The sequence below is a fragment of the Pseudophryne corroboree genome, chromosome 6 (assembly GCF_028390025.1).
Source record: "Pseudophryne corroboree isolate aPseCor3 chromosome 6, aPseCor3.hap2, whole genome shotgun sequence".
Lineage (NCBI taxonomy): Eukaryota > Metazoa > Chordata > Amphibia > Anura > Myobatrachidae > Pseudophryne > Pseudophryne corroboree.
Genome location: NC_086449.1, coordinates 528,919,744 through 528,942,452, shown reverse-complemented (window position 1 = coordinate 528,942,452; position 22,709 = coordinate 528,919,744). Strand labels below are relative to the sequence as shown.

Genomic DNA, 22,709 nt, shown 5'->3' with positions numbered 1-22,709 from the left:
CTAGGGCATCATATTGGTTAGGGCCGGCTCTGAGGTAGGGAGCTACTTGGTGGGTGCTATGCTTTCGCACCTGTGCGGGGGGAGGGGGGGTGGGCAGGGCCTGACATGCAGGGTGGACTAGCCCTGTGCCTGGAGTCCCCCCCGCATGTCAGAGAAACTGATCGTATATGTGCTAAATTTAGCACATCTACAATCCTACGATGAGGTCTGAATCACCCCCTTAAAGCCAGGAATTTGTTGGGTCTCAGGAGTTTCCAGGTAAAATTAGTTGTTTTTGCACCTGAACGCATAAAACCCGGGATTTTGGTACCTGGACTAAGCCCCTAGTCCTGCTCCTGACCAGAGTCACGGAGATGAGACCGGGGAATTTTCCAGATTTAAAAACCAGGCAATTTTCATTCCATTGGAAAGGGGGTATAGCGTGAAAGGGGTATTGCAGACCCTCCAACATTGCCTCTTCCTTCCATCAGGTACAAAATGCTCTGTTAGCAGATTTTATACTCTTGTTACCCAGATTGTCAAACACAGCTCTGTATTATACCTCTTTTCCACTGACCTGAAAATCCCAGGTTATTGCGCAGCAACCCGGGATTTAGGTCAGTGGTAAAGGGTACACCCGGGTACAGTCACCCAGGAATCCTTCCTGGCTTCAAGCAGCGGCACTGTAACAGCGCTGATCAGGGAATAACACGGATTGGCACCGTGATGGCAATGGGGATGTCCCGGGTCTGACGCGGTTTGGAATTAGGTCTGTGTCGTTAGGCCACATCCACTCCCTTTCTGGGTCGCACTTGCGCCTATGTTGCACAACAGTTCCGATCTCAAGAAACTAAAGCTGGGTACACACTACACGATATGTATACCCAGCAACATAACGCACAATGGGACAGGGCAGGGAGCTGGCATCGGCAAAGTGCACACACACTTGCTGATGCCAGCAGCAATGGTGGCTATGCTGCAGCATGGCCCTCGCTAATGATGTCTTCTGTCAGACCTGCATGTAGAGCTGATGGAGGATCTCGCTGACGACACGCAACATAGTGGGTACACACCGGACCAGTGGTTCTCAAACTGTGGGCCGTGGCACCCTTGGGTGCCTCAAGTTACTTGCATGGGTGCCCTGGGATGGTGGTCTATGACCAATTCAAATTATGGTCATTGTAATAGACAAAACCAATGCTTGTGGCTGCCAATCATAAAATATGTGAACAAACAGAAGCAAATCCTGCTCCCAACCACACAACTGACCCTAAGGATGACAAGTAGGAATAATTTACTTATTTAATATTTTTTTCTATATTTCTTAATGAGAAACTTTTGGCTTAGGCCCGGGGTATCATGAAAACAAATCTGATACTCTAGGGTGCCATGACTCAAAAAAAAAATTGCCACTGCACTAGAGAATGAGCCCTATACATTCCTCCCAACTTTTGATCCTTTCGGGTCGGGACACTCCCGAAAAATGGCATGGTCTTGGATGGAAGGGGCGTGGTCACGACCGAGTGGGCGTGGCCGCACGCCGAGTACCCATTTTCAGTCATTTTGGGGGCATGCCCAGCGCTCCCTGAGCAGGTGGGCAGCCCCCGACTCACTTCCTGCACTGAATAGATCCATTCAGATATCACTCGCTGCTTTGCAGAGCAGAGCAGCGGGTGATCAAAGCAGGGCCGAAACTAGGGGGGGGCTAGGGGGGCAGGCGACCTGGGCGCCAGATTGGAGGGGGCACCGAGACCCCCAAACACCGCCGCGGCACTTTTAAACCCCCTTCTCCCGAGTGCCCAGCTCGGGGGGCGGGGTTTCGCGGAATGACGCGATTGCGTCGTGACGTCACGGCGCAAACGCGTCATTCAACGAAACCCCGCCGGAGGAGGGAGAACTGAAGGGGGAGCCCGGAGCCGCGCAGACGAGGAGGGAGAGGCGGCTGAAGAGCGGCGAGAACCGCTTCAAATGTAAGTCAGCCCCTCTCCCTTCCTCTCTCTCTCTCCCTCCCTCTCCCCACCACCTGCCGTAATGTTTAAAATGGGGACCTGTGCCTGCGTACTGTGTAAAATGGGGACCTGTGCCAGCGTACTGTGTAAAATGGGGACCTGTGCCAGCGTACTGTGTAAACTGGGGACCTGTGCCTGCGTACTGTGTAAAATGGGGACCTGTGCCAGCGTACTGTGTAAAATGGGGACCTGTGCCTGCGTACTGTGTAAAATGGGGACCTGTGCCAGCGTACTGTGTAAAATGGGGACCTGTGCCAGCGTACTGTGTAAAATGGGGACCTGTGCCAGCATACTGTGTAAAATGGGGACCTGTGCCAGCGTACTGTGTAAAATGGGGACCTGTGCCAGCGTACTGTGTAAACTGGGGACCTGTGCCTGCGTACTGTGTAAAATGGGGACCTGTGCCAGCGTAATGTGTAAAATGGGGACCTGTGCCAGCGTACTGTGTAAAATGGGGACCTGTGCCAGCGTACTGTGTAAAATGGGGACCTGTGCCAGCGTACTGTGTAAAATGGGGACCTGTGCCAGCGTACTGTGTAAAATGGGGACCTGTGCCAGCGTACTGTGTAAAATGGGGACACTTGCCAGCGTACTGTGTAAAATGGGGACCTGTGCCTGCGTACTGTGTAAAATGGGGACCTGTGCCTGCCGCAATGTGTAAAATGGGGACACTTGCCAGCGTACTGTGTAAAATGGGGACACTTGCCAGCTTACTGTGTAAAATGGGGACACGTGCCTGCCGCAATGTGTAAAATGGGGACACTTTTTCCTGCCGCAATGTGTAAAATGGGGACACTTTTTCCTGCCGCAATGTGTAAAATGGGGACACTTTTTCCTGGATATGAAATTTATGTTAGAAAAGGCAGTTTTTCAGGTTAAAAAGTTCTGAAAGAGAGATATATATATATATAATATTTTTATTCATTTATTTATTTTTTATTTTATTATTTTTATTTATTTATTGTAAAATAATTTTATTTATTTTTTGCGGGGGGGGGGGGGGGTGTCAAATGACTACCGTGCCCCGGGTGACAGAAATCCTAGTTTCGGCCCTGATCAAAGCCTCCCCCAACTGCCCTGCCCCCCCCAGGACAATGCTGCCCGCGGGAGGGACTGTGTCCGACAGTTGGGAGGTATGCCGATATGTAGGTCCAAAATGCCGGATTGGCACTATGGGGTCTATTCATAAAGAAGAGAAAAGCCCTGTTTTGCGGAGAACAGGACTTTTCTCTCCTTCGTGCTATACACAGAGCGGGTTACTTCATACCTCCCAACATGACCCTCTCCAGGAGGGACACAATGCTCTGCTTCTGGACTTTTTCTTAATTTATGATTGCCGGCACCTGTGTTGAACAGTTAAATGGATAAGAAAGGTGTTTTAGCAGAGGTGATGGCAATCATACATTAAGAGGGAAGTCCAGGAGCAGAGCACTCTGTCCCTCCTGGAGAGGGTCATGTTGGGAGATATGTTACTGTGAACTTGAAGTCCCTGATTTCTCCAGCAGCACCCCTGCTCCATCATCAGTGTGCGACAGGACGTGAGCGGAGGAGCCGCCCGTCACACCGGCGCACGCGTCGCGTAATACCCAGTGCAGGAGACGCGGCCGGTGCTGGGTTGAGAGCGGCGTGATCAGTAGCTGGCTCCGGCTGCGTGTGAGGCTTGGCAGCGCTCCCCCGCCTCCTCCTACCGCTGCGCGTTCTTTGTGCAAACGAGCAGACTCTCCGTGCCTAGGAAAAGGCGTCGTGGAGCCGGCATGTGGTGTAGGATTAGTAGTGACACGGCAGCCTGAGTGTGTGGCTATACATTCGTGCTTTGTGTAATATCACCCGGGCTAGCATTGGAAGTGTTTCACGTGTAACAAAAACAGGATGACCCTAAACATCCATGGAATAAAAAGTACGTTCCCTACACCGGCGTATTCCCATGTTGGCCGCGGGGAGTTCACTGATGTGTATGACCCAGCCGAGGACACATTTCTTCTAATTGACGCCTTAGAAATGGAGGCTGATTCGCTGAAAGCTAGGTAATCTGAGCAAAGACTGATAACACCTTGGTGTCACCTGGGCTCTGCACACACGTTCATTGCGTCTCATGTGCTTGTATTGCAGGGTCGATATCTGCCTTGAAATAGGCTGTGGGTCTGGTGTTATATCCGCCTTTGTAGCATCTATTATTGGACCAAGAGCTTGGTATCTGTAAGTGACCTGCTCTTTTATCTAGAATTACGACTTGGCAATAAGCATTGTATGACACCACCTGTGCAGGGGAGCGCATCACCTAAGGCTGGCATTCCTTGTTGATTTGCCAAAATGACTGCATTTGTCTAATGGGATAATGATGTATGGGTGCCTTGAAGACTGCATTGTGAGAAAAGATGCATTTTTCAATGATCAGCTAATAATCACATAGTCTAGCTGCAAATGACCACACATTATATCAGTCTGCTGAATGTCTGACAGATCTGTTCACATATTATACTGTAGAACATGTAAATTAAGAGCAGAGCATTTTATTCATCAGATAAATAATATATTGTATTGAGCACATGAGCCACCAGTCACTTGTAATGGCTAAAGTCATAGCCGTTTTTGTCTCTCTTTTTTTTTTTTTTTTCTTTTTAACTTATTTGTGATGAATGAAAGAGACTGAACTATTGATCTGAAATACTATTGTTTAAATTGAGATTATTTTTTTTAATCTAGGTTCCACTCTCCTATTCACATAATTCTTCACAGAAGGATTCAAATCCAACACACTCACCAAGTCTAGGTGCCAACTGCACATCACTATCCCTAGTTGGAAGATTCTGCTGCCACTACTATACTTCAGTGGCATTGGGAACTACTTCCTTCTAGGTGTTGTATGTACTGCTGCAGCACCTCTTTGATGTTGACTGTTTCCAACAAACTGCTTACCTTGGATCAGGGTTGCAAGGTAGCAGGCAATGTTGGTTCAACACAGGATAGCCTGGGAGATGGATTAGAGAAGTTGTTCTCAACCGCAATCCTCAAGTTTTACCAACAGGTCATGTGTTGATGAATTCAAGGGGAGATATATTTTAGTGGCACGGAACGTGCCGCTATCGGTCTTCCTGCTTCGCCTCTTTACAGAGGCGAAACAGGTAGCAGTACTGACAAGATGTACTAACAACCTGTCTGCCAGAGTGTGGGAGTGAAAACGTTCCCCTCTGGTGATCCATGTCAGAGTCCACAGCACATCAGCCTAGTGTTGATGCGCTGTGTCTTGCCTCCCAGACGGCTCATGTGGGCATGCATGAGATCTCTGTGGGCAAGATCGCCCAGTAGCTATCATAGCCAGGGACAGTGCTGAGGTGGGGCAATGACAGTTGCAGCTGTCGGAACGTTCAGTACCACTGACCGTTCATACATTTGCTGGCACATTGGTGCGCTATCTTGTATAGAACAGCGCTGATAATGATGGGGGCGCTGTGCGCCTCTGGTATTTGTCACACATTGAGGCCATCATACATATAAGGAAGCAGTGTCTGTGTCACATAGCGTTCTGTCTGTGGAAGTAGGTGGGATAATTACTGACATCACATCATTTCTCTGACGTCCTAGTGGATGCTGGGAAATCCGTAAGGACCATGGGGAATAGCGGGCTCCGAAGGAGACTGGGCACTCTAAGAAAGAATTAGGACTACCTGGTGTGCACTGGCTCCTCCCTCTATGCCCCTCCTCCAGACCTCAGTTAGAATCTGTGCCCGGCTCGAGCTGGATGCACACTAGGGGCTCTCCTGAGCTTCTAGAAAAGAAAGTATATTTAGGTTTTTTATTTTCAGTGAGATCTGCTGGCAACAGACTCACTGCTACGAGGGACTTAGAGAGAGAAGCGAACCTACCTGCTTGCAGCTAGCTTTGGCTTCTAGGCTACTGGACACCATTAGCTCCAGAGGGATCGAACACAGGCCCAGCCTCGGTCGTCCGGAGCCGCGCCGCCGTCCCCCTTGCAGAGCCAGTAGCAAGAAGAACGTCCAGGAAATCGGCGGCTGAAGACTCAGGTCTTCATTAAGGTAGCGCACAGCACTGCAGCTGTGCGCCATTGCTCCCCATGCACACCTCACACTCCGGTCACTGATGGGTGCAGGGTGCTGGGGGGGGGCGCACTGGGCTGCAATAAGATTACCTTACATTGGCAAAAAATACATATAATATAGTCATTAAGACTATATATGTGTAAAATCCCCTGCCATATATCCATAAAAAAAGCGGGAGAAGTCCGCCGTGAAGGGGACGGGGCTATCTCCCTCAGCACACTGGTGCCTTTTCCTCTCACAGCTCCGCTGGAAGGACGCTCCCCAGGCTCTCCCCTGCAGTTTCCAGGCTCAATAGGGTAAAAAAGAGAGGGGGCACTAAATTTAGGCGCAAATTCTATATATATATATATATATATATATATATATATATATACTGCTATAGGGTAAAATCACTCATTATAGTGTACATCCCTGTGATTTATAGCGCTGTGGTGTGTGCTGGCATACTCTCTCTCTGTCTCCCCAAAGGACTTTGTGGGGTCCTGTCCTCAGTCAGAGCATTCCCTGTGTGTGTGTGCGGAGTGTCGGTACGGCTGTGTCGACATGTTTGATGAGGAGGCTTATGTGGAGGCGGAGCAGGTGCCGATAAATGTGATGTCATCCCCTGCGGGGTCGACACCTGAGTGGATGGATATGTGGAAGGAATTACGTGACAGTGTCAACTCCTTACATAAGAGGTTTGATGACATAGCAGATGTGGGACAGCCGGCTTCTCAGTCCGTGCCTGCCCAGGCGTCTCAAAAGCCATCAGGGGCTCAAAAACGCCCGCTACCTCAGATGGCAGACACAGATGTCGACACGGATACTGACTCCAGTGTCGACGACAATGAGACGTGTACATTCCAATAGGGCCATCCGTTACATGATTACGGCAATGAAAAATGTGTTGCACATTTCTGACATTAACCCTGGTACCACAAAAAAGGGGTATTATGTTTGGGGAGAAAAAGCAACCTGTGGTTTTCCCCCCTTCTGAAGAGTTAAATGAAGTGTGTGATGAAGCGTGTGTTTCCCCCGATAAGAAACTGGTAATTTCCAAAAAGTTACTAAGGGCGTACCCTTTCCCGCCAGAGGATAGCATACGTTGGGAGACATCCCCTAGGGTGGATAAAGCGCTCACACGCTTGTCAAAGAAGGTGGCACTACCGTCTCCGGATACGGCCGCCCTAAAGGAGCCTGCTGATAGAAAGCAGGAGGCTATCCTGAAGTCTGTATATACACACTCCGGTATTATACTGAGACCGGCTATTGCTTCAGCATGGATGTGCAGTGCTGCAGCTGCGTGGTCAGATTCCCTGTCTGATAACATTGATACCCTTGACAGGGACACTATATTGCTAACTGTAGAGCATATTAAAGACGTAGTCTTATACATGAGAGATGCACAGAGGGATATTTGCCAACTGGCATCTAGAATAAATGCAATGTCCATTTCTGCCAGGAGAGTATTATGGACTCGGCAGTGGACAGGTGATGCGGATTCTAAAAGGCACATGGAGGTTTTGCCTTACAAGGGTGAGGAATTGTTTGGGGATGGTCTCTCGGACCTCGTTTCCACAGCGACGGCTGGGAAGTCAACATTTTTACCCCATGTTCCCTCACAGCCAAAGAAAGCACCGTATTATCAGGTACAGTCCTTTCGGCCCCAGAAAGGCAAGCGGGTTAAAGGCGCGTCCTTTCTGCCCAGAGGCAGAGGTAGGGGGAAAAAGCTGCACCAAACAGCAAGTTCCCAGGAACAAAAGTCCTCTCCCGCTTCCTCTAAGTCCACTGCATGACGCTGGGGCTCCACAGGTGGAGCCAGGTGCGGTGGGGGCCCGTCTCCGGAACTTCAGCGACCAGTGGGTTCGCTCACGGGTGGATCCCTGGGTTCTACAAGTGGTATCTCAGGGGTACAAGCTGGAATTCAAAACATCTCCCCCTCGCCGTTTCCTCAAATCAGCCTTGCCAACTACTCCCCCAGACAGGGAGGCGGTGCTGGAGGCGATTCACAAGCTGTACTCCCAGCAGGTGATAACCAAAGTACCCCTCCTTCAACAGGGACGGGGTTACTATTCCACAATGTTTGTGGTACCGAAACCGGACGGTTCGGTGAGACCCATTTGAAATTTGAAATCCTTGAACACTTATATAAGAAGGTTCAAGTTCAAAATGGAATCGCTCAGGGCGGTTATTGCAAGCCTGGATGAAGGGGATTACATGGTATCACTGGACATCAAGGATGCTTACCTGCATGTCCCCATTTACCCTCCTCACCAGGAGTACCTCAGATTTGTGGTACAGGACTGTCATTACCAATTCCAGACGTTGCCGTTTGGTCTGTCCACGGCACCGAGGGTATTTACCAAGGTAATGGCCGAAATGATGATACTCCTTCGAAAAAAGGGAGTTATAATTATCCCGTACTTGGACGATCTCCTTATAAAGGCGAGGTCCAGGGAACAGTTGTTGATCGGAGTAGCACTAGCTCAGGAAGTGCTACAACAGCACGGCTGGATCCTGAATATTCCAAAGTCGCAGCTGGTTCCTACAACGCGTCTACTGTTCCTGGGGATGGTTCTGGACACAGAACAGAAAAAGGTGTTTCTCCCGGAGGAGAAGGACAAGGAGTTGTCATCTCTAGTCAGAGACCTCCTAAAACCAAAACAGGTGTCTGTGCACCACTGCACGCGAGTCCTGGGAAAGATGGTAGCTTCTTACGAAGCAATTCCATTCGGAAGGTTCCATGCAAGGATCTTTCAGTGGGATCTGTTGGACAAGTGGTCCGGATCGCATCTTCAGATGCATCGGCTGATAACCCTGTCTCCAAGGACCAGGGTGTCGCTGTTGTGGTGGCTGCAGAGTGCTCATCTTCTAGAGGGCCGCAGATTCGGCATACAGGACTGGGTCCTGGTGACCACGGATGCCAGCCTTCGAGGTTGGGGGGCAGTCACACAGGGAAGAAACTTCCAAGGACTATGGACGAGTCAGGAGACTTCCCTACACATAAATATTCTGGAACTAAGGGCCATTTACAATGCCCTAAGTCAGGCAAGACCCCTGCTTCAACACCAGCCGGTGCTGATCCAGTCAGACAACATCACGGCGGTCGCCCATATAAACCGTCAGGGCGGCACAAGAAGCAGGATGGCGATGGCAGAAGCCACAAGGATTCTCCGATGGGCGGAAAAACATGTGTTAGCACTGTCAGCAGTGTTCATTCCGGGAGTGGACAACTGGGAAGCAGACTTCCTCAGCAGGCACGACCTCCACCCGGGAGAGTGGGGACTTCATCCAGAAGTCTTCCAAATGATTGTACACCGTTGGGAAAGGCCACAGGTGGACATGATGGCGTCCCGCCTCAACAAAAAGCTAAAAAGATATTGCGCCAGGTCAAGGGACCCTCAGGCGATAGCTGTGGACGCTCTAGTGACACCGTGGGTGTACCAGTCGGTTTATGTGTTCCCTCCTCTGCCTCTCATACCCAAGGTACTGAGAATAATAAGAAGGAGAGGAGTAAGAACTATACTTGTGGTTCCGGATTGGCCAAGAAGAACTTGGTACCCAGAACTTCAAGAAATGATCTCAGAGGACCCATGGCCTCTGCCGCTCAGACAGGACCTGCTGCAGCAGGGGCCCTTTCTGTTCCAAGACTTACCGCGGCTGCGTTTGACGGCATGGCGGTTGAACACCGGATCCTAAAAGAAAAGGGCATTCCGGAGGAAGTAATTCCTACGCTGATTAAAGCTAGGAAAGATGTTTGTGACCGTAAGACATTATCACCGCATATGGCGAAAATATGTTGCTTGGTGTGAGGCCAGGAAGGCCCCAACGGAGGAATTTCAGCTCGGTCGATTTCTGCACTTCCTACAGTCAGGAGTGACTATGGGTCTAAAATTGGGTTCCATTAAGGTCCGGATCTCGGCTCTGTCGATTTTCTTCCAAAAAGAACTGGCTTCACTGCCTGAAGTTCAGACTTTTGTTAAGGGAGTGCTGCATATTCAGCCCCCTTTTGTGCCTCCAGTGGCACCGTGGGATCTCAACGTGGTGTTGGATTTCCTAAAGTCGCATTGGTTTGAGCCACTTAAAACCGTGGAGCTAAAATACCTCACGTGGAAAGTGGTCATGCTGTTGGCCTTGGCGTCGGCCAGGCGTGTATCAGAATTGGCGGCTTTGTCATGTAAAAGCCCTTATCTGATTTTTCATATTGATAGGGCGGGATTGAGGACTCGTTCCCAATTCCTTCCTAAGGTGGTTTCAGCTTTTCATGTGAACCAACCTATTGTGGTGCCTGCGGCTACTTGGGACTTGGAGGATTCCAAGTTACTGGACGTAGTCAGGGCCCTGAAAATATGTTTCCAGGATGGCTGGAGTCACGAAAACTGACTCGCTATTTATCCTGTATGCACCCAACAAGCTGGGTGCTCCTGCTTCTAAGCAGACTATAGCTCGCTGGATCTGTAGCACGATTCAACTTGCACATTCTGCGGCTGGACTGTCGCATCCTAAATCTGTAAAAGCCCATTCCACGAGGAAAGTGGGCTCTTCTTGGGCGGCTGCCCGAGGGGTCTCGGCTTTACAACTTTGCCGAGCGGCTACTTGGTCGGGTTCAAACACATTTGCAAAATTCTACAAGTTTGATACCCTGGCTGAGGAGGACCTTGAGTTTGCTCATTCGGTGCTGCAGAGTCATCCGCACTCTCCCGCCCGTTTGGGAGCTTTGGTATAATCCCCATGGTCCTTACGGAGTTCCCAGCATCCACTAGGACGTCAGAGAAAATAAGAATTTACTCACCGGTAATTCTATTTCTCGTAGTCCGTAGTGGATGCTGGGCGCCCATCCCAAGTGCGGATTGTCTGCAAATCTTGTATATAGTTATTGCCTAACTAAAGGGTTATTGTTATGAGCCATCTGTTCGTGAGGCTCAGTTGTTGTTCATACTGTTAACTGGATATAGTATCACGAGTTGTACGGTGTGATTGGTGTGGCTGGTATGAGTCTTACCCGGGATTCCAAATCCCTTCCTTATTGTGTCAGCTCTTCCGGGCACAGTTTCCCTAACTGAGGTCTGGAGGAGGGGCATAGAGGGAGGAGCCAGTGCACACCAGGTAGTCCTAATTCTTTCTTAGAGTGCCCAGTCTCCTTCGGAGCCCGCTATTCCCCATGGTCCTTACGGAGTTCCCAGCATCCACTACGGACTACGAGAAATAGAATTACCGGTGAGTAAATTCTTATTTTCTTGGTGGTACTTGAGGACTGGAGTTGAGAACCTCTGCATTAGATCAATGGTTCCCAAACTTGGTCCTCAAGGACCCCCCAACAGTGCAAGTTTGCCAGGTCTCCTCACAAAATCACAAGTGAAATAATTAGCTACACCTGTGGATCTTATAAAATGTGTCAGTGAGCAGTGCGGTCACTTGTGCACCTGCTAGGTGACCTGGAAAACATGAACAGATCACAACGGCAAAGCAATACTCCGGTGGTAGAACAACTTAAAGGTGAATGTTGTACAATGGCCATGTCAAAGTCCAGATCTCAATCCATTTGAGCATCTGTAGCATAAATTGCAGTCCACAAGCATTATCTACTTGCACTTGGGTCAAACCTGAATGGGGCTATTTTGGGGGCTCCCAGTACTTTGACCTCTAGCGGCAGCACATTACTAATCCCCTCTGGGCCAAATGGCAGAATTTTTAAATATATTTCTCTAGCATCCAAAAGGGATATTGGGGACCGATTAGTACGATGGGGTATAGACTGGTCCAAAGGAGCCAGTGCACTTTAAATTTCTTCAACTGGGTGTGCTGGCTCCTCCCCCTCTATGCCTCCTCCTACAGGTCAGTTTAGAAAAAAGTGCCCTCAGGAGAGGATGCACACTCTGCTAGCTCCAGAGTTTTTTTTCTTCAAATTCTTTTAAAGTTTTATTTCTTTCGGTTTGCTGTTTGGGCAACAGCATACCTGCACCGTGGGAGTTAGGGTGGGGGGAATGGTTAGCGGCCTCTTGAGGTGCAGAGCCGCTTCCCCGCTGCAGGATCACCGTCCTAAGGGGCTGTTTGTTCAGTGGGACATGGCGCCTTGGCTGTTGCAGCCGCAGCATGCCGCACACCGCTAACGCTGCCTGAAGGTGATCATCGGTGGTGAGTACTCACTGGGGACCCAACTAGGTGGGTCCCCCGGTTCATTGTGCGGCTGAAGCGCGGGTGAGGCGTACGGGTCCCTCCTGGGGGTGACCCGCTGTAGCCCCTGCGTGAGACTGGCTAAAATACATTGTACCAAGCATTTATGTGAGGCTACAAACATAGGGAGACATGGCCAGTATAAATATAAAACAGTAGCTCCGGCGCCATGGTGGGGGGCGGAGCTACATGAGAGCGGGCTCACAGGCATTTTGGCGCCTTCCTCTGCATAGCAGCAGCAGCCTCAACAGCTTCTCCATAACAGTCCCTGGATCACTGGTACTGGGTGTAGAGGGGGAGAGCCGCTATAGTGTGTACAAGTAACATCCCTCTGAGGGATTTTTCATAATACATTCTCACTGTTTACATATATAAAACGCTGCCAGCCTCACTGGGGCTGTGCAGCGTTGGGTGCGCTGGTGTCCTCTCTCCTGTATCTCCTCTCGCATGCAATAGGACCGGCTTGTATTGTAGTTAAGGCTGTGTTGTATGTGTATTGTACCTGTTTTTCTTATTCACAATGGTAAAACAGAAGCTATGCAGTGTATGTAATGCTAGATTCTCCCCATCTCATCTGGCTCCATATCATGTGATCAGTGTAGTCAGTCATCACAAAATGCTGATAACGATGTGGGGGAGAGTCAAGAGCCCTCCTGGCTGGGGGCTATTAAAACTATGATGTCTGATATGTCATCTCGACTCACTGCAAATGTCAATAAAACTCAGGAACTGCAACAAGCAGTGGCAAATCTAGCTGCTAAACATCTCCCCCGGTATATTGCAGGTTCACAAAAACGTGCTTTACCTGCACTACTGTCAGATACTGATGATGATATACAGGATGATGGGCATGATGTGGATCCCATAAGTGGGGATTCCACCCCTACCCAGTGTATTGAACCCCTCATATTGGCTATTCGGGATGTGTTTAAGCTCCCCCTGGAGGGTGCTAATACTTGGCAGTCATTTTTCCTCCCACAAGACAAACTGACAGTCACATTTCCGGATTCCAAGGAATTGGATGACTTATTTAAAATAGCCTGGAAAAATCCAGATAAAAAAATATCAGGTGTCCAAACGGTTTCTGCATACATCCCTCTTTGCCCCTGAAGGCAGAAAATTCTGGAAAGAATCTCCAGCAGTGGATGTCTCAGCCTCTCGCCTTTCTAACAAGGCGGTACTTCCTGCTCCGGGCTCCTTTACGGTAAAGGACCCGGCAGATAGAAAAATTGAGGCCACTCTAAAATATATCTACACTGCTGCAGGTGTAGCTCATAGACAGGTCATTGCTTTTTGCTGGATGACACATGCAATTCATTCCTGGGCTTCTCAAATTCAGGAAGGTCTTTCGCGTGATATGACCTTAGTTACTACTGTAAATTTTCTAAAACGCATTCAGGACACGGCAAGAGTCCTCTGTGACTCCCTTAAAGAGATTGGCAATATTAATGCTAGGACCCCTGCTATGGCTGTGTCTGCGCGCAGAGCCATATGGTTGCATCAGTGGATTGCTGACGCTAACTCCAAACGTAATGTGGAATCTCTTCCCTTTACAGGTGAATGGCTCTTTGGAGGTGAATTGGACGCATGGATCTTCAAAGCTACTGCTGGGAAATCCACGTTTCTCCCTTCAGGAGCTCCGCTTGCTAGATGTACCTACCCGGGACTGTCTACTCAGTCCTTTCGGTCCTCTAGATTTCAATCTAGGGCTAGGGGGGGCCTCCAACACAGCTAGAGGCACCAGAGGTAAGCCTAAGAAACCAGTCATTGCCGGATCTCAGGATCAGAGTACCAAGTCTGCTTCCGCAAAGACTTCAGCATGACGGTGCCCACCCACCCCGAGGGGATCTTGTGGTGGGAGCTTGGTGACGTCACTACAGCCACATCTGGGACGGTTCCTGCCAAGATGCTTGGGTAAGGGACCTTATCTCTCAGGGTTACAAGCTGGAGTTCGACGGTGCTCCTCCCCAACGATTTTTCAAATCAAGCTTACCAGCTTTGAAAAATATGCAAGGTATGCTGCTACTGGCCATCAACAAGTTGGTCCAGTCCCAGGTCATTGTTCCAGTACCCCTACAACAACGAGGACAAGGTTACTACTCCAGTCTGTTCGTAGTACCAAAACCAGACGGGTCTCTGAGACCCATTCTGAATCTGAAGTCCTTGAATCCTTACCTGAAGGTTTTCAAATTCAAGATGGAATCTTTGAGAGCGGTGATCGCAGGCCTGGAACAACAGGAATTCCTAGTGTCCCTGGATATCAAGGACGCTTGCCTCCATATCCCAATTTGGCCTCCGCATCAGGCCTATCTGCAGTTTGCCCTACTGAATGATCACTACCAGTTTCATGCGCTACCCTTCGGCCTGTCTACAGCTCCGAGGGTGTTCACGAAGGTGATGGGGAAATGTTTCAGCTCAGGGTCCAGGTGGTCAATGTAATTCCATACCTGGATGATCTCCTGATAAAAGCGAGTTCCATGGAGCTTCTATTGCTCCATATAGATCGTACTATCCAACTTCTGTCTCACCACGGGTGGATCCTCAACCTGCAGAAGTCCCATCTGGAACCGTCTCAGCGGCTCCTGTTTCTGGGGATGCTACTGGATACTGTAGCACAGAAAGTGTTCTTCCCAGAGGAAAAAGTGAGAACTCTTCACGAAATGGTTCACATGGTCCTCTGACCTGCTCGAGTCTCCATTCATCTTTGCATAAAATTGTTGGGAAAGACGGCGGCCTCGTACGAGGCGATTCAGTTCGGAAAGGTTTCATTCCAGATTGTTCCAATTGGACATCCTGAACAAGTGGTCCGGTTCCCATCTTCAGAAGCACTGGATGATTCAGCTGTCACCCCAGGCCAGGATTTCCCTCCTGTGGTGGCTACAGTCTTCCAACCTGCTGGAAGGTCGCCGCTTTGGGATTCGGGATTGGATCCTCCTCACGACGGATGCAAGTCTGAGAGGATGGTGAGCTGTCACCCAGGGGGCGCAGTTCCAGAGCAGGTGGTCTGCCCAAGAGGCCCTCCTTCCGATCAACATCCTGGAACTTCGGGCCATTTACAATGCTCTGATTCAGGCCTCCCCTGTACTCCGGGATCGGGCGATCCAGGTTCAGTCGGAGAACACCACAGCCGTGGCGTACATCAATCAACAAGGAGGGACAAAATACAGGGCCTGCATGCGAGAAGTGTCAAGAATCCTCTGGGCAGAAAGAAATGCAAGAGCACTGTCCGCGATCTTAATTCTGGGAGTGGACTTCCTGAGTCGCCACGACCTCCACCCAGGGGAGTGGGGACTACACTCTCAAGTGTTTCAATAGATCGACAGGTGGGGATGCCAACAGGTCAACTTGATGGCCTCTCGCATCAACAAGAAGCTTCGCTGCTATTGCTCCCAAACCAGGGACCCTCAGGTGAAAGCAGTGCATGCGCTGACATCGCCTTGGCCTTACCAGCTGGTGTACCTGTTTCTTCCGATTCTATTGATCCCAAGGGTGCTCAAGCAGATCAGGCATCAAAGAGTGAGAGCAATCTTGATTGCCCCGGATTGGCCCCGCAGAGCGTGGTACGTGGCTCTTTTGGACATGTCCGTAGAGGACCCTTGGCCTCTACCACTAAGAAGGGATCTTCTTCAACAAGGACCGTTCGTCTACCCGGACTTACGGTGGCTTCGTTTGACGGCATGGAAGTTGAGCGGAATATCCTAGCTCACGAAGGGCTTTCCAAGAAGGTCACTGCCACTATGGTGCAAGCCAGAAAACCCTTGATGTCAAAACACTATCATCATATCTGGCGGAGATATGTCTCCTGGTGCGAGGAACGCACATATCCCTCTGCGGAATTCCACTTGCGAAGGTTCCTACGTTTCCTGCAGGCTGGAGTGGATAAAGGCTTACGTCTGGGATCCATTAAGGTCAACATTTCAGCTCTTTCCATCTTCTTCCAGAAGAAGTTGTCTCTCTTGCCGGAAGTTCAGACCTTCTTGCAAGGGGTGCTTCACATACAACCTCCATTCGTGCCGCCTACGGCACCTTGGGATCTGGATGTAGTGTTACGCTTTCTACAATCCTCCTGGTTTGAACCTCTGACAATGGTAGAAGATAAGTACCTCACGTGGAAAACGGTGATGTTACTGGCCCTGGCTTCTGCTAGGTGTGTCTCAGATTGGGGGCTTTGTCGTGCAAAAATCCGTACTTGGTCTTTTACGAAAACAGAGCGGAGCTCTGGACTAGACAGCAGTTCCTGCCGAAGGTGGTCTCCGTGTTTTGCTTGAATCAACCTATTGTGATTTACCTATAACTGACCTGTAGGAGGAGGCATAGAGGGGAGGAGCCAGCACACCCAGTTGAAGAAATTTAAAGTGCACTGGCTCCTTTGGACCCATCTATACCCCATTGTACTAATCTGTCCTCAATATCCCTTATGGACTACGAGAAAAGGTTTTACTGGTAGGTATTTAAAATCCTATTTCTCTAACGTCCTAGTGGATGCTGGGAACTCCGTAAGGACCATGGGGAATAGCGGGCTCCGAAGGAGGCTGGGCACTCTAGAAAGATTTGACTACCTGGTGTGCACTGGCTCCTGCCACTATGACCCTCCTCCAAGCCTCAGTTAGATTTCGTGCCCGGCCGAGGTTGGATGCACACTAGGGGCTCTCCTGAGCCCTTAGAAAGAAAGTATAGTTTTAGGTTTTTTATTTTCAGTGAGACCTGCTGGCAACAGGCTCACTGCAGCGAGGGACTAAGGGGAGATAGAAGCGAACTCGCCTGCTTGCAGCCGGATTGGGCTTCTTAGGCTACTGGACACCATTAGCTCCAGAGGGATCGACCGCAGGCCCAGTCCTTGGTGTTCGGTCCCGGAGCCGCGCCGCCGTCCCCCTTACAGAGCCAGAAGCAAGAAGAAGTACGGAAAAACGGCGGCAGAAGACATCAGTCTTCACCAAGGTAGCGCACAGCACTGCAGCTGTGCGCCATTGCTCCTCATGCACCCTTCACACTCCGGTCACTGAGGGTGCAGGGCGCTTGGGGGGGGGCGCCCTGAGCAGCAATAAAAACACCTTGGCTGGCAAAAATACCACAATATATAGCCCCAGAGGCTATATATGTGGTAAATACCCCTGCCAGAATCCAGAAAAAAAGCGGGAGAATAGGCCGCGGAAAAGGGGTGGAGCTATCTCCCTCAGACACACTGGCGCCATTTCTCCTTCACAGATCCGCTGGAAGGAAGCTCCCTGGCTCTCCCCTGCAGTCTACACTACAGAACAGGGTAAAAACAGAGAGGGGGGGCACTAAATTTGGGCGCAATATATATATAATATAAAAAGCAGCTATAGGGGACATAACTCAGTTAGTCCCTGCATTATATAGCGCTCTGGTGTGTGCTGGCATACTTTCACTCTGTCCCCCCAAAGGGCTTTTGTGGGTCCTGTCCTCATTCGGAGCCTTCCTTGTGTGTGTGCGGTGTGTCGGTACGGCTGTGTCGACATGTTTGATGAGGATAATGATGTGGAGGCGGAGCAGATGCCTTTAGAAGGGATGTCACCCCCTGCGGGGCAGACACCTGAGTGGATGGGCTTATGGAAAGTAATGAGTGCACGTATAGACTCCTTATATAAGAAAATCGACGACATGCCAAATGTGGGACAGCCGACTTCTCAGCTCGTGCCTGCCCAGGCGTCGCATGGGTCGTCAGGGGCTCTAAAACGCCCGCTACCTCAAGCAGACCCAGATGTCGACACTGATACTGACACCAGTGTCGACGACGATGAGTCTAACCTGATGCCCACTAAGGCCATTCACTGCATGATTGAGGCAATGAAAGAGGTGTTACACATTTCTGATATAACTACAGGTACCACTAAAAAGGGTATTATGTTTGGAGAGAAAAAACTACCCGTAGTTTTTCCCCCATCAGATGAATTAAATGAAGTGTGTGAAGAAGCGTGGGCTTTCCCTGATAAAAAATTGGTAATTCCTAAGAAGGTACTAATGGCGTTCCCTTTCCCGCCAGAGGATAGGTCACGTTGGGAAACACCCCCTAGAGTGGATAAAGCGCTCACACGTTTGTCTAAAAAGGTGGCACTACCGTCTCCGGATACGGCCGCCCTCAAGGAACCTGCTGATAGAAAGCAGGAGGCGATCCTGAAGTCTGTATATACACACACAGGCATTATACTTAGGCCAGCTATTGCGTCAGCTTGGATGTGCAGTGCTGCCGCTGCATGGTCAGATAAACTGTCAGAAAATATTGACACATTAGACAGAGACACGATCCTGTTAACCATAGACCATATAAAAGACTCAGTCTTATATATGAGAGATGCACAGAGGGAAATCTGCCGACTGGCATCTAAAGTAAGTGCATTGTCCATTTCTGCTAGGAGAGGCTTATGGACTCGCCAGTGGACAGGAGATGCAGATTCAAAAAAGCACATGGAAGTGTTACCATATAAGGGTGAGGAATTATTTGGGGATGGTCTCTCGGACCTAGTTTCCACAGCAACGTCTGGGAAGTCAGCATTTTTACCCCATGTCCCCTCACAGCCTAAGAAGGCGCCGTTTTATCAGGTTCAGTCCTTTCGGACCCAGAAAAACAGGCGTGGAAAAGGCGGGTCTTTTCTGTCCAGAGGCAGAGGTAGGGGAAAAAGGCTGCAACAAACAGCAGGTTCCCAGGAGCAAAAGTCCTCCCCCGCTTCTTCTTCCAAGTCCGCCGCATGACGGTTGGGCTCCACAGGCGGAGCCAGGTACGGTGGGGGGTCGCCTCAAAAATTTCAGCGATCAGTGGGTTCGCTCACAGGTGGATCCCTGGATCCTGCAAATAGTATATCAGGGGTACAAGCTGGAATTCGAGGCGTCCCCACCCCACCGGTTCCTAAAATCTGCCTTGCCGATTGCTCCCTCAGACAGGGAGGCGGTGCTAGCGGCAATTCACAAGCTGTATTCCCAGCAGGTGATAATCAAGGTACCCCTACTTCAACAAGGCCGGGGTTATTATTCCACACTATTTGTGGTACCGAAACCGGACGGTTCGGTGAGACCCATTCTAAATTTGAAATCCTTGAACACATACATAAAGAAATTCAAGTTCAAGATGGAATCGCTCAGGGCGGTTATTGCAAGCCTGGACGAGGGGGATTACATGGTATCCCTGGACATCAAGGATGCTTACTTGCATGTCCCCATTTACCATCCTCACCAGGAGTACCTCAGATTTGTGGTACAGGATTGCCATTACCAATTCCAGACGCTGCCGTTTGGACTGTCCACGGCACCGAGGGTATTTACCAAGGTTATGGCGGAAATGATGATACTCCTTCGAAGAAAGGGAGTTTTAATTATCCCGTACTTGGACGATCTCCTAATAAAAGCGAGGTCCAAGGAACAGTTGTTGGTGGGAGTAGCACTATCTCAGGAAGTGCTGCACCAGCACGGCTGGATTCTGAATATCCCAAAGTCACAGCTGGTTCCGACGACACGGCTACTGTTCCTGGGTATGATTCTGGATACAGTCCAGAAAAAAGTGTTTCTCCCGGAGGAGAAAGCCAGGGAGTTGTCATCTCTAGTCAGAGACCTCCTGAAACCAAAACAGGTATCAGTGCATCGCTGCACGCGGGTCCTGGGAAAGATGGTGGCTTCTTACGAAGCAATTCCCTTCGGCAGGTTCCATGCCAGAATCTTTCAGTGGGACCTGTTGGACCAGTGGTCCAGATCGCATCTTCAGATGCATCGCTTAATAACCCTGTCTCCAAGAACCAGGGTGTCTCTACTGTGGTGGCTGCAGAGTGCCCATCTTCTAGAGGGCCGCAGGTTCGGCATACAGGACTGGGTCCTGGTGACCACGGATGCCAGCCTTCGAGGCTGGGGGGCAGTCACACAGGGAAGAAACTTCCAAGGACTATGGTCGAGTCAGGAGACTTCCCTTCACATAAATATTCTGGAACTAAGGGCCATCTACAATGCCCTAAGTCAAGCAAAATCCCTGCTCCTACACCAGCCGGTGCTGATCCAGTCAGACAACATCACGGCAGTCGCCCATGTAAATCAACAGGGCGGCACAAGAAGCAGGATGGCGATGGCAGAAGCCACAAGAATTCTCCGATGGGCGGAGAATCATGTACTAGCACTGTCAGCAGTGTTCATTCCGGGAGTGGACAACTGGGAAGCAGACTTCCTCAGCAGACACGACCTCCACCCGGGAGAGTGGGGACTTCATCCAGAAGTCTTCCAGATGCTGGTAAACCGTTGGGAAAGGCCACAGGTGGACATGATGGCGTCCCACCTCAACAAAAAGTTAAAAAGATATTGCGCCAGGTCAAGGGACCCTCAGGCGATAGCTGTGGACGCTCTAGTGACACCGTGGGTGTACCAGTCGGTTTATGTGTTCCCTCCTCTGCCTCTCATACCAAAGGTATTGAGAATAATAAGAAAGCGAGGAGTAAACACAATTCTCGTGGTTCCGGATTGGCCAAGACGAGCGTGGTACCCGGCACTTCAAGAGATGCTCTCAGAGGACCCGTGGCCTCTACCGCTCAGACAGGACCTGCTACAGCAGGGGCCCTGTCTGTTCCAAGACTTACCGCGGCTGCGTTTGACGGCATGGCGGTTGAACACCGGATCCTGAAGGAAAAGGGTATTCCGGAAGAAGTCATTCCTACGCTTATTAAGGCCAGGAAAGATGTTACGGCAACGCATTATCACCGTATATGGCGAAAATATGTTGCATGGTGCGAGGCCAATAAGGCCCCAACAGAGGAATTTCAACTAGGTCGATTTCTGCATTTCCTGCAAGCAGGAGTGGATATGGGCCTAAAACTAGGCTCCATTAAAGTACAGATCTCGGCTCTGTCGATTTTCTTTCAAAAAGAACTAGCTTCAGTACCTGAAGTTCAGACTTTTGTAAAAGGAGTGCTGCATATTCAGCCCCCGTTTGTGCCTCCAGTGGCACCTTGGGATCTCAACGTGATGTTGAGTTTCTTAAAATCGCATTGGTTTGAGCCACTTAAAACCGTGGATCTGAAATATCTCACGTGGAAAGTGGTCATGTTATTAGCCTTGGCTTCAGCCAGGCGAGTGTCAGAATTGGCGGCTTTATCATGTAAAAGCCCTTATCTGATTTTCCATATGGATAGGGCAGAGTTGAGGACTCGTCCCCAATTTTTCCCTAAGGTGGTGTCAGCGTTTCACCTGAACCAGCCTATTGTGGTGCCGGCGGCTACTAGTGAATTGGAGGACTCCAAGTTGTTAGACGTTGTCAGGGCCCTGAAAATATATGTTTCCAGGACGGCTGGAGTCAGAAAATCTGACTCGCTGTTTATCCTGTATGCACCCAACAAGCTGGGTGCTCCTGCTTCTAAGCAGTCTATTGCTCGCTGGATTTGTAGTACAATTCAGCTTGCACATTCTGTGGCAGGCATACCACAGCCAAAATCTGTAAAGGCCCATTCGGAGCCCGCTATTCCCCATGGTCCTTACGGAGTTCCCAGCATCCACTACGGACTACGAGAAATAGAATTACCGGTGAGTAAATTCTTATTTTTTTTTTTCAAATATTTAAAAAGATGTCTACCTAGGCACACTGCTTTCATTCATACATTTTAGTGCTTAAGAAGCCCATAGCATAAGCATGTACAGTTGAACTGTCTTGCAGCAAGTATGGAGAAAGGGGATGCTTTGAGGTCACGTCATATGAAATACAGTTATTTTCATATACTTACACAAATGTTAGAGTTTAGGCTTAGGTTGGCATACTGATGTTTAGTGTAGAGACTCTGCAAGTTTCTGTAAAGCCAAACAAAAGTACTGAATAGCATACATATAGTACAAATGTGCTTTTATTTCAGATGTACAGATATAAATCCATCAGCAGCAGCATGTGCCCTGGAGACAGCACAGATCAACAGACTGCGCATTGACCCAGTTATTACTGACTTGGTAAATAATTACTATCACTATTTAATTATGCAGAGATGTTGTCCTTTTATTTTTTTACATGAAATATTTTAGAGCTTTTCTTTTTCTGTTATTTTGGCTAAACTGGAGACCTTGTCCTAGAGTCTATAGTGTTGCCTGCACTGAACTCCATACAAAACAAAACTAGAAAAAAAAACAATATAATCGAAGATACCTTAACAAAATTATTTTACAGCCCTATAGTGAGCGTCAAATCCACAGAACATGATTGCTGTCAAAAAAACGTTGCCCAACAAGCATGTTTTATTCTAGACATTTACTGATGTGATAAATTAGGCTTACATAGCAAGAAAAAGCTTACTATTTGTACTAAATGTATTTGTCACCTATTATTCCAACTTCAATTACATTATGCTCCAATACACATTAAAAAGCAGTTTACTCTCGATGAACGTCGGTTAAAATATTTTATAAAGTAAAATAAAAAATGTTTGTGTATTGGAGAGAATAAGGCCAGCTTGTTTGGCGTTAGCTTTTGATGCTGAAAGAGTGATATACTTTCAAAGGTAATGTGCCATCCATATACAGTGCATCTGGAAAGTATTCA

At 49.2% G+C, this 22,709-nt stretch overlaps 1 protein-coding gene across 2 annotated transcripts in view; it reads left to right on the top strand.

The window, feature by feature from the left end:
- Positions 1 to 3,381: 3,381 nt before the first annotated feature.
- Positions 3,382 to 22,709, top strand: part of N6AMT1 (N-6 adenine-specific DNA methyltransferase 1) — a 43,205-nt gene continuing 23,877 nt past the window's right edge. The window contains exons 1-3 of one of the 2 annotated variants that reach the window (XM_063927568.1): positions 3,384 to 4,012; positions 4,098 to 4,184; positions 22,033 to 22,123. In XM_063927568.1, the coding sequence (XP_063783638.1) occupies positions 3,858 to 4,012; positions 4,098 to 4,184; positions 22,033 to 22,123 (333 nt within the window). In that variant the 5' untranslated portion in view covers positions 3,384 to 3,857. Of the gene's footprint in view, positions 4,013 to 4,097; positions 4,185 to 22,032; positions 22,124 to 22,709 lie in introns of both variants that reach the window. The other variant, XM_063927569.1, reaches the window with a different exon arrangement.